General features: G+C 26.2%; 1 protein-coding gene across 2 annotated transcripts in view; it reads right to left on the bottom strand.

Moving 5' to 3' along the window:
• LOC108756767 (acyl-CoA Delta(11) desaturase-like) overlaps positions 1 to 11,641 on the bottom strand; it is a 23,315-nt gene that overhangs the window by 2,370 nt on the left and 9,304 nt on the right. The window contains exons 1-3 of one of the 2 annotated variants that reach the window (XM_018500804.1): positions 6,723 to 6,840; positions 4,642 to 5,105; positions 2,596 to 2,726 (exon numbers count right to left, since the gene is read on the bottom strand). In XM_018500804.1, the coding sequence (XP_018356306.1) occupies positions 2,596 to 2,726; positions 4,642 to 4,966 (456 nt within the window). In that variant the 5' untranslated portion in view covers positions 4,967 to 5,105; positions 6,723 to 6,840. Of the gene's footprint in view, positions 1 to 2,595; positions 2,727 to 4,641; positions 5,106 to 6,722; positions 6,841 to 11,641 lie in introns of those variants that run through there. The other variant, XM_018500803.1, reaches the window with a different exon arrangement.

The following is an 11,641-nucleotide window of genomic DNA, read 5'->3' as shown; positions in this document are numbered from 1 at the left end:
ATATATATATGTAGAGGGATGTCCTTGAAATTCGCGAATTAAAGTACTATGAGAAAACCGAGGCCGGTTGTTGTACAGGATTGATTGTCAAAAAGCTTATAACTCAAATGTGGCAGAAAAGTCTCTTTTTTTACTATAAATTGCTAATATAATATTTATTTGTTGTGTAAAATGATTTACATCAAAAGCATTGTATATGTTAAATCTATAGTATCAAATTTAACTTAATATGAGTCACCACTGCTCCTACTCAATCTTATTTTGTTATTTTATATTAAAACAAAATTGATACTATACAGTATCAATTTGACACTATACAGTGACAAATTTAATTAGCGTTTTAGTAAAAAATAGCGATATATTTAGTAGGAGCAGTGCCGACTCACATTAAGTTAAATTTGACACTATAGATTTAACAGTGTACAATATATTATTTAGAACGATTTCTAAGAAAATGAAGTTGATAAATAAATTTGTCTATCATCTATTTTGTTGTTTGACAAGACACTTTGGGATTATTAATTTCAATATCCCTGCATTTATAGAAAATATCTTAAAAAATTTTGTCTCCTCTACAACAAAGTTTTTGAAAAAATATGTTACAGAAGTATTTACTACTTGTCGTTCTAAGTAATAGTTTTTGAGATAAATGTTAAAAATAGGTCAATTATAGATTACACTATTCAACAAAAAATGACTTTTTTTTAACACTAAAACAAAATCATATGTTTTATAGTTTTTTAGATACTAAATACGAATCTATTTTTCAAATTACTTCATCACGTTACAATTCTCAGGAATTTGCAATTAAAATTACAAAGAGGGCTATTTTTCACGCATTTTGTTATATTATACAATATGTACTGCAGAAACTTTGTTGCAATTAAAATTCATTATTAAAGCATATCTGAATTATTTAATGATAACATTTCGGGAGGTTTTCCAGAAATTATTGAAAATAGGGTAAACCTAAGATAAAATTAAAAATTTTAATTATAATTAGACTGACTCACAAATAGATGGTAGTTTAACTGTAATCTATAATTGATCAGCTTTAGACTTTTATGTCTCGAAAACTATACTGCTCGGAATGACAAATAGCAACTGTTTTTATAACTTATTTTTTTCAGGATTTTCTTATTGTAGTATTTTAATTCGCAAATTTCAAAATACTCTGTATGTGTATGAGTGTTTTATGTGTATATTATAATTTATTAGAATAAAATTTCGTAGCGCTACTCATTTGTATCATGTGTCTACATAAGTTTTAAAAAAACTAACAATTATATCATTCGATAGAGCAAGATTTCAGCTTTAAGAATCTGTTTTTTTAAATTATGGATAATGATTTTTAACGGAGTTATAAGCAATCAAAATCAAAATGCTTCTTTTATTTAATCCGCGGTAATTTAGTAATAATAAATTTTAGGAACATTTTTAAAATTTTTTAGAAAAAATTTTAAACTTTTACGTTAGACAGATAATCGAAAACTTTCGCAAATTTTTCTTTTTAGGCAAGTCCACAAAATAAAAAGAAAATTTCCATTTTGTCCAGCTTGTAGTTTTTTGTATGTTAAAAATTGTCAAACTTACTGAAAATAGAAACTGAAAATACATGGTAATTTTTAAAAAATACAGATATTAAATTTTGAAAATTTTTTTAAATTTAAATTTTGTTTATTTTTAACAAAGTTACAACTGTTTGAATTTTAAAGTTTGCAGCGCTATAAACTTTTGTTCTAACTCAATGTATATTTTGTAATTATTTAGAAACATTCTTTATATACACACATAGAATGTGGCAATAATTTTATTACTTTAAATATTAATAAATCTATAAAGTTATCACTTCCGAAGGAAGTGATTTCTGAAAGAAATCTAAAGAAAAATTTTGTAATCAAAATTGCATAATAAGAAGGCTATCACGATAATAATTTTTGTTGAGATAAAGGCGCTTTGGAGATACAAAGATCAATTTTATTTTTTTTAATAAGTTTGGTATATATTTTATTTATATAATATGATAAAGGAAATCAAAACTAATTCAGAACTCACGAGTCAGGATTATTGAATATTAAAGATTGAAATAAAAAAATAAAATGTCACATACAACATAAAACAAAAGTAAGTTTTATATTTAATATAAAAAAAAAAACGTTTTTCAATATTTCTTATTTTTAATTTTGCTCAATAATCTTGTATCATGAGTCTAAATTTGTTTTGAGCTCCTCTATCTTAATATTATAAAAAAAAGCACACTACAAATCCATTTTAAGAAATAAAAATAATTTTGATATCTCCGAAGCATCTCTACTAATTTGAACAAAAATTATTATTGCCATATGATAGTGTCCTCTTCGTATCGCAGCTATTGCAATATTGATTACACACATTTTCCTCTGGATTCAAAGAAATTTTACGAGTAAATAGTAATAGTTATTGCCCCACTCTGTTTATATATAAATATAATCTTTAATACAAATAATGTATTTTATGTGACAGCGATAATGACGCAATCACAATATTAGTAAAAGAGAATTCTTATGTTTATTGTACAAAGATTATATATTATTATTACGTAAGGATTCAACACACCTGTCCTGTTATCGTGAAGAGGAAGACTAGAAATAGACGCAAGGGCCATTTAGCTTTGTATGCTTTATGTGACCATAATCTGTGAACGCCAGCCGTAATACCAAAGCCAGATGTATAAATTGTCACAAACACTATAATTATACAAAATTTATTCACCAAAACGTTCTCAAAAATATTAATAATATATATTTGGTCAAAGAGGAGTAGCAACATTAGAATATTTTATTATGTATTTGTTGCATTAGATTTTACGATATCACTTATCTTTATGAAAAGAAACAAATTTTTTGTAAGTTTGTAAAATAATTATTAATTCTATTTTCTATGTTTCTAGTTTTTTATGTTTACTATCTTTTTGTTTATTTAAGTCTAGTTTTATTTTAAATACTTATGTATCTATATCTTCTTGGTTTTTTAATAATTTAATTTTTAGTCTCTTACGAAAATAAATAATTTTTAAAGTTTAAGAAAAATAAAATAAATTATAAATTATATAAATTTTTATGAATAAATTAATTTATTATAACAGCTGCTTTTTTTCATCGCGTTCCTTAGATGTAAGATGTTATATTCGCTATATCGCGGAGCAATGTAATCAACCACAAATACACATTGCAGAAATACGAGACGTAGTATCGTTATCGCAGTATATTCTTCCATTTTATGAGATGTAACGCCAGTAAATTCGATATAAGTGTTGGCTTTAAACGTCAATCGAATACAAACATGTGCATTTGCGTAACTCGTCTCATTATCAGGCTTTTCTTATAAGTGTTTTCACAGCCGTAGCCGTATTTCTATCTTGCCATTTATTTTTCACGGTCAATCGTGTGTGTGATTCAACTTCTACTATAAGTAAATTATACTCTCTGCTATGTATGACACAAGTTTATTGTAAATATTTCGACACTCGCATGATATGCATGCTATGATTACCTGGTGATATCACACCTTGTAAGAATTCAAAGAAAATATGTTAGAGGCTAAAAAACTTTATTATAAAGTTTGCAATATTTATAACATAAAAGGCAATTATCATAATTATTTCCTGGTTCAACTATCGACACACTATTTCACAATTTAAAGTGTGAGAAAAACTTAATAACACCTAAGACATTTATAAATTTATTTATTATTACCGTGATGACATAATTTCATTCGAATTGATTGCGTACTCTCATCTATCCACATTGTACGCGTCGTAAAATATTCTTTAAAAACGACAGATTCTCAGATAGAAGATAAATTGATGACCAATACTCGGTCAAACACGTTGCAGCATTAGAAATACAGTGCTGATGTTATTGTAATTAACTCGCAAATAACGTGAAATTACCGTGCGACCTACATTCTTGCACTATCATAAATTAAATACTTTCAGTATACTCATATTTCAAGGATTGTTTTACAGCAATAAAGAACACAAGGCAATTGTAATATCAATCCATGCGATTATGCACTAGAATTATTATAATTAAATTTAAAAAATAGAATTACAAAAAGTAAAAGTTAATTTTTGTGTGTGTGTGTGTGTGTGTGTGTGTGTGTATGTGTGTGTGTGTGTGTGTGTGTGTGTGCGCGTATGTTAAGTTTAAATTATAATTCTATTACAAATAGTGAAATAAAGATTAATCACACTGCAGAATTAAAGATAAAATGTAATAAATAATAATAGTATTAGTTATTTATTTTGTATTATCATAAAAAACAATATTAGTTAACGTATAAATTCAAATGCTTTAATTTACAAAATCAAATAAGCATTCTCTGTATACTCAGATTATGTAAGTTTATTTCCATCTATCTGATAAGCGATAACGAGACTATATTCGGTATCTCAAAAAGCATGAAAATGACTAATTTAAATGTATACTGTATTAAAGATTTATAAAAAGATATTTATATTAAAGAGTTAAAAATGCACAGCGACATATGTAAAGAATACTTTTCTTTAAATAAAAATTTCTATTAGAATGTTCAAATAAAAAAATTGATATAATTGACGATAGAATAAATGCATATGGACGAAAAAAATAGTTGCCTTACCCCATAGCGAAGTAAGCAATTTCGCCTGTGTGAGCACTAAATACAGCCCGTAAAGACATCCGCCATGTATGAAGAGTTGCGCGCTAAAATCCAGCCACTTTATCCTCGGTACGTACTTAATCTCAATCGATTCATCGTTCTGAGTCGTTGCTGTATGATTCTTCGCCGGCTCATCGTTCGCCAACCGATTCCTTTTCAGCGTTATGTTACAAGCTGTTTCTGCCTTATTAGGTTTCTGCCATATTGCTGCCGTTATCTTTTCTTCATACGACGACATTCTCAAGGACGTATTCTGTTTGAATGTCTTGCAATCGTCTAGAAACATCCAGAGACCACCGTTGATCCTTCGGCACGCGAATCGATTCAGTTGCTATTCTGCATTGCAAGTAATTTTTGCGAGATTCACCAGTACTCGTAGATTCGATTTATTGATCGTGATATTACTGTACACAGTACATACAAACCTAAACATAACAAACCGGAATTTTAGATTGTTTTATGCTGCAGAACAGTTTTCTTCAGATCTAAAACATGGACAAGATTACATGTTACTTAATATATTTTTTTAAATAACATTCCATATAAAGCACTTTCAAATTTATCAAAAGATCAACCTCTGGATTTTTAGGACATTTGTTTATTTCTTTCTTTTGACGATTCTACATTATTCGAATACGAATATTCTGTGGAATAAAAGCGAGGAGAATACATGTTTTAGGATATTACATATTGATCGCTGATAACCCCACTCAGTTTGTGTCGCGATAAGATTATCTGTTTTTAGGTATTCTTTAAAATTTGTTATTAAAAAAGATTATTTATTCTAGGATTATTTTATCCTTCGTCATTTACTTTCAAGTATAAATTGTTAACTTCATTAAGATAACGCATTCACACACTGCACATTAGCATTCCATAATCATTAATTTCCAATTACCGATGTTGAAACTGAATTATCTTAAGATCATAGAACATCTTGTATACTCCAGTATCATTCATAATCAATTGGGAGAAAATCGATAAATATATCTTTAAAAGCATGAATTTATGTGAATTATGGCAAGGTTACACCTTGTTAACATGTTACGTAAATCTCAGTCTAGCATAACCACGGAAACATTTTCCACGCTGATTTAACAACGACAGGTGCAATCTGCACAAATATTCTCGACCTAATATACGCCGAGCATTATAAGATGTTAGTATTTGCGAATAGTTTTACGATTAACATATTAGCAGCATATATAAGTTACGTTTTATTAATCGAAAATACCAAAAATAGATACAAAAACAAATATTTCTCATAACTATTTAAAATTATTCAGATATTGAAAAAGTATTTAATTATATTTTGTAATATAAATTGCTATTCTATAACAAAGTAACCGTGAAAAAAGATAAAGCTTCTAAATGAGAATTCGCGGCGAACATTCTTGGCACGCTAATTTGCAAAAGATAATAACAGTGCAGTAAAACACTTGTCGTCAATGCTCGAAACGTAGTAAAATTTTAAGAGGTTAGAACCTTTACATATTTCATAAACCAAACATATAATTTTTAAAATTATGCATAATTTTTGATAAAATTATTTTTGTCCTACTTTTTATATGTTATTTCTGAAAACTACTTTTTATATGTTATTTCTAAAATCTTTAAAAGTTATGTTTATACAACGTTTTTCTTATGCATCTTTAGTTCACAATTAACTGCAGTGAGCATTTTACTAGAAGTGTCCTTCCGTGCACGAAGATCGTATAGTCCCTTTACCACATAAATAATTATAATCTCTAATGGTGCATTACATAAATATAGTATATAACAAATATACGTAATTAACAATATTCGTATTATACTCATAACTGCAATATCTTTTAAGAAAAAAAGATATAAAAAGATACATTTCGTCTTATATTGGACAGAGCTTACTATTGCATTAGTTATTATAAATAAAAAATACTACTATCACTTATTTAAAATAATTATGATTTATCATAGTTATATTACGTACAATAGTAATATATTTTTACTTTATTATTATACTATTAAGAGTAGACAATGTCTAATAATATATCAAAACTCACAAGTTATCAGACTTTTCTAATCTTATCAAGACATACCAGGAACAAATGATACACACAACATTTTCCAGTATTTTGGTAAAATATATATTGATAATTCGTTATTCTTTGAACGCCAATGTCAAACTTCGAGAATGACAAGAGAATTGATTGATCGATCGATAAGCTCCAACTCGAAAACAATTAAGCTGCATTCATACACATCGAGTGCCTCCAAGTATCATTCCTTGTTATTCACTGAAAATTAAACAAGGATGAATTAATATCTGGAGTTACTTGGTGTATTCCCGAACCCAACTCTAATTACTCGTATCGAAACAATATACAGCAGGTCACAAAAACATTTCAACACTTTTTTTTCGATGGGTTTTAATATTTTTCAGAATGCCGTCTGTTCATTAAGCGATTGATTTTTACTTATGAATTCATAGGTAAGAACCAATCTGCTCAGTGATCAAACTGCATTCTGAAAAACATTAAAAGAAAAGCTACAACCTTTTAGTTGATGGGTATACGTATACATTATGTAATAACTTTATGCATATGTATATGTATTTTTTTACATTATAACGTTAGATTATTTTCTTACATTATTATATATGTATAAACGTATATATGCAATTTCACTTAAAGTTAAACACAATATTAGATATATAATATGTTGCAGCCCTGAATGTATATTCTTCTAGTTACTTTAATAAGTAAGTGATAATAAAGCTAAATAATTCAAACAAAAACAATAGATATTAAAACTTATTGTAAGTATTAATTATATAAAAATTATATCAAAGTAATGTTCATGATTTTCTATATAATGTTCATGATTTTCTTTAGTAAAAATTAGGATAATCAGTGAAAAATTCTAAAAATTATTCTTCAATCGATATGTAAATGCGATCTGAAATTGTACTTTTCAAAGAGAAAATACCTTTTTTTTCGCAAGTTCTTTGTCTCCTCCTTTAATACTTTTCTTCGGTGACTCGAAATTCGATCGATCAGTAATCCTGACTATTGGAGAACGTTCATTGTATCTCGTAGTGTCGCCGATTCTCAATCACATATGTAAGGATATTTTAACGTTATGACCATTATATGATATGACTTTAACTAAGCTTCAAAGAAAGAACAACGAAGCTAAGCAAAACATTGTAAATGTACAATGTTTAAGGAGCATAACAACAACATAAATATAGTAGTAGAGAGTCAAGAATCAGTCAAAATTAGATGTTTCGAATAGTTTAATATTTTTGGATTTATGAATTTAATTTATTTCCGATGTGACTGTGCGCCGAAATGTTCGGACTGAAGGAATTATATATACCATATTTATGTTAAAATATTGTAAAATTGTACAATGAAACGTCTCGTAATACAAGTAACTGTATTAGCATTTTATTTCGCGCATTATGGTACAATTTATTAAACATTAATATGCTATGTCAGCGAGTATTTAATTTACAAGTGTTTAATTTACAAGTCAAATTATATTAATTTATTTAATTTATTGCATCCATATCCATAGCAACTTATTTTCAAAAAATTTAAAGCCAGCAGTTAATAATTAATTTATTAATTAGATAAATCGAATATAGACCAATGCTTATGTAACTTGAATTTACAGTAGATTTAAGCAGACTCTCGATAAAGCCTTGAATAGAAACAAATGATGTTAAAGCCATTGAAAGACGTCATTGAAAATTCCTTAATATCCGTCTTGTCGGTTCCATTTACTCAAGCTATTTCTCATCAATGGTGTTTACTTTTAGGATATTAAGTCACACAAAGTGAAAACGAAAGGCTTCAAGATACTTTTTGATTAAATGTAAATTAAATTTATAGAGTATAGTACTAATACATAATAATATTAGAAAAAAATTACATGATAAAAATTGAAATGATTTTTTCTGTATACATTTATTTTCCAGTATCTATTTTGTAAGTAATATTCAATATTTTGAAATTAAATAATAATTAAATACTAATATACCAATTCTGATTCTACTTCGTGTTTTAAAAATCCATAATTAAAATTTTTTTATTTATATCCTCTCTCTTAAACCTTCGTTTTCTTAATTATGTTCTTTAAATTATTTATGCTTTACATTTTATATCTAAGTTAATTTATTAAAAAAATACTGTATAATTGTATAATATAATATAATAAAATATTATACAATTAAATAATTGTAAAATATTTTGTACTAAGGTCATTGTCAACAAATTATACTTATATAAAATCGAATTATTATTAGTTAATAACATTAAATTTTCTTAAATTTAAATTAATAAACGAGATTTCTTCTTCATGTTTTGTATAAAAGCCAAAAGTATTTATTCTCTTAAGGAAGAAAACACTATCTTAAATTTAGCTATTTCACAAATCAGTTTAATTATGTTGGCGGATGTGGGTTCACATAATCGGTCTTATTTTATGAAATAATCCCATTCTGAAAGATCAATTTATAACTTATATAATAACTTACATAAACCATTTTTTTATATTCTTAATTTTTATATTTTATTGTATATTTTTATTTTATTGTATTTATTGTTTGTATATATCTTTGTATTTTTGAAAAATCATTAAACGTATACATTTACTATACAGAACCCTATTTATTGATTTGTACCATACTCCTTTTAATATGTATAGACTAATACTAGATAATTTATTTCATATAAACGTAGAATCAGTTTTAGAAAAATAGGCTATCAAACATAAACGTTTACGAGAATACACCTTGTATATCTAACATCTCTGTTTACAAAATTTTTTCACAGTGCGTTTAATTATTGAAAAAAAAAAAAACAATATTAAATCGAAATAAAAAAACGATGCAAGTCAATGTAAGGCAACAGACGATAATAGTATGTGAAACTTGTGGGTATTATTGACAATAATTGACAATAAAAAGCGATATAGTATTTTCAATGAATAATTTTGCATAGTTTTGCATCTAACAATCACGAGAATATCAGATGTGTATTCAATGCAATTTTGCAAAAATTTGAGAATAAAAAAGCATAGGTTATTTATTATACATTCATGCGGCGTTCGAGTAAGTGACGATTGGAATAAAATGTATCCAAACACTTTCTATTTTTACGGTCTTCTGGTGATATAATACGTTACAAAATATAATTATCCTAACGGACACGATAGGTTTTATTCCAAGTTGTTTAAAATTTAAGTGATAAAACAAAATTTGCTTTTATTTCATTTTGTTTGTGATTTCTTAAGTTTAAACGTTTGTTTTTCTTTTTGATTATAGTCTGCAAACTGGACCATTGCTGAAGTCCACAGTAGATTTTTATCAAAATATACAAAGAGCTAAAGAAAAATCTTGCATACTTGTGAAAACTTTAACGACAAGTGTTTACTATAATAAAAGCCGGATTATATATTATTATTAGTTTTTTACAAATTTAAATATAAGTAAGAGTTAAAAAAACATGATATCGATTAAAAATTCACAACTTTTATATTAAATAAAAGAAGTTCTTTTAGGTATAATATTTAGAATACGTACTTAAAAAAAAAATAGTATAACAATGTTAGTTTCAGAAAGTTGAATTATTTGAGCACCTGGAAATGAAGATTTTTATAAGTAAAAACATCAACTTTTTTCGCAAAACAAAATAATAAAGTCATTTTTATAGTAGAGTAATTATTAAATTCCTTTTATTTTGACCAAAATGAGTAAAATGATTTTAAAATAAAAATAATATATAACATAACGTATAGAAAAATATGGAACATTAACAAAATAAACATCATTTTTCTAATTTAACAAGTCTTTCTGAAAGAGTTTTGTTTTTAATTTTGAGTACTTTGTGTGTGTAAATTTTGTATGTCTAATATATATAAATTACGTTTAATATGTCTCCATAAATATTGATTTACAATTACATCAGGGAAAAAATAATATAAAAACTTTAAAAAATCTGTTTTAAAACTAAAATTTTTACACACTTATTAAAATTAGGATTAAAAAGATGTAAAACATAAAAAAGAATCCAAATTTATTTGGACAGAATTTTACGCGGTATGCAACATATGTCGCTGAGAGCACAGGCTCGACTTCTATTCGTCCTTGTAATAAAACAAACAATCGAATCTGGCGTCTTTGTACACACACAATCTCAATATTATCAAGCTTTTTAGGAGGCGATTAAGGTTAATTCAGGTTAATTGTTTACTTTGTATTCTTTTATCAATAAGCATTTTTTCATTTTTTTATCTTGTAATCTCTTACGATTGTGCGATATTAACGCTCAAGGTTGCATATGCAATGTATAATATGTATATATCGTAAAAATATAAATGCTAAATAAAAAGAATTGGAAATGCTAAATAAAAAATATTACGTGCGTATATTTGTGATTACAAAACTTTCCTAACCAGTTAACTTAAGTTACTATAAGATGTTAGGCTTCTGTATATAAAAAGTATAATTCTTTAAAAATTCTTTAATGACGTAAGTAGATATATATTTCAAACATTTTTATTTCAAACTGATCAAGTTGAGATTACATTTTTGTTACGTACAATTGACGTTACAATTATTTATTGTATCTTTATAAATCCAAAACGCGATTAATTTAGCGTAATGTTAAAATAAAACTTGTTACTTGATTACAAAAAATTGATCTGTTAAATTCAGGAAAGAATTATATACGATATTTGTTCCTTGACACAATTGTGCAAACAAAAAGCACTACATACGATCAATATTTTCTTATTCGCGTACATGTCGGTTTCAAATATTGCACTTTTAATCGTTGAATGTAAGTACACATCTGACGTATCTGTCATAACGCGCACTTCATTTTCTAATGCCTCTCTTTGTTGTAATTAGATTATTTAATTATCTGTAAACTATTATACTTTTTATAATATCTTGGATCACAAATTTACTCGA

The sequence above is a fragment of the Trachymyrmex septentrionalis genome, unplaced genomic scaffold (assembly GCF_001594115.1).
Source record: "Trachymyrmex septentrionalis isolate Tsep2-gDNA-1 unplaced genomic scaffold, Tsep1.0 scaffold13, whole genome shotgun sequence".
NCBI classification, from domain to species: Eukaryota; Metazoa; Arthropoda; class Insecta; order Hymenoptera; family Formicidae; genus Trachymyrmex; species Trachymyrmex septentrionalis.
Note: the sequence above shows the minus strand (reverse complement) of the source record. Positions and strands in the feature narration are given on the sequence as shown.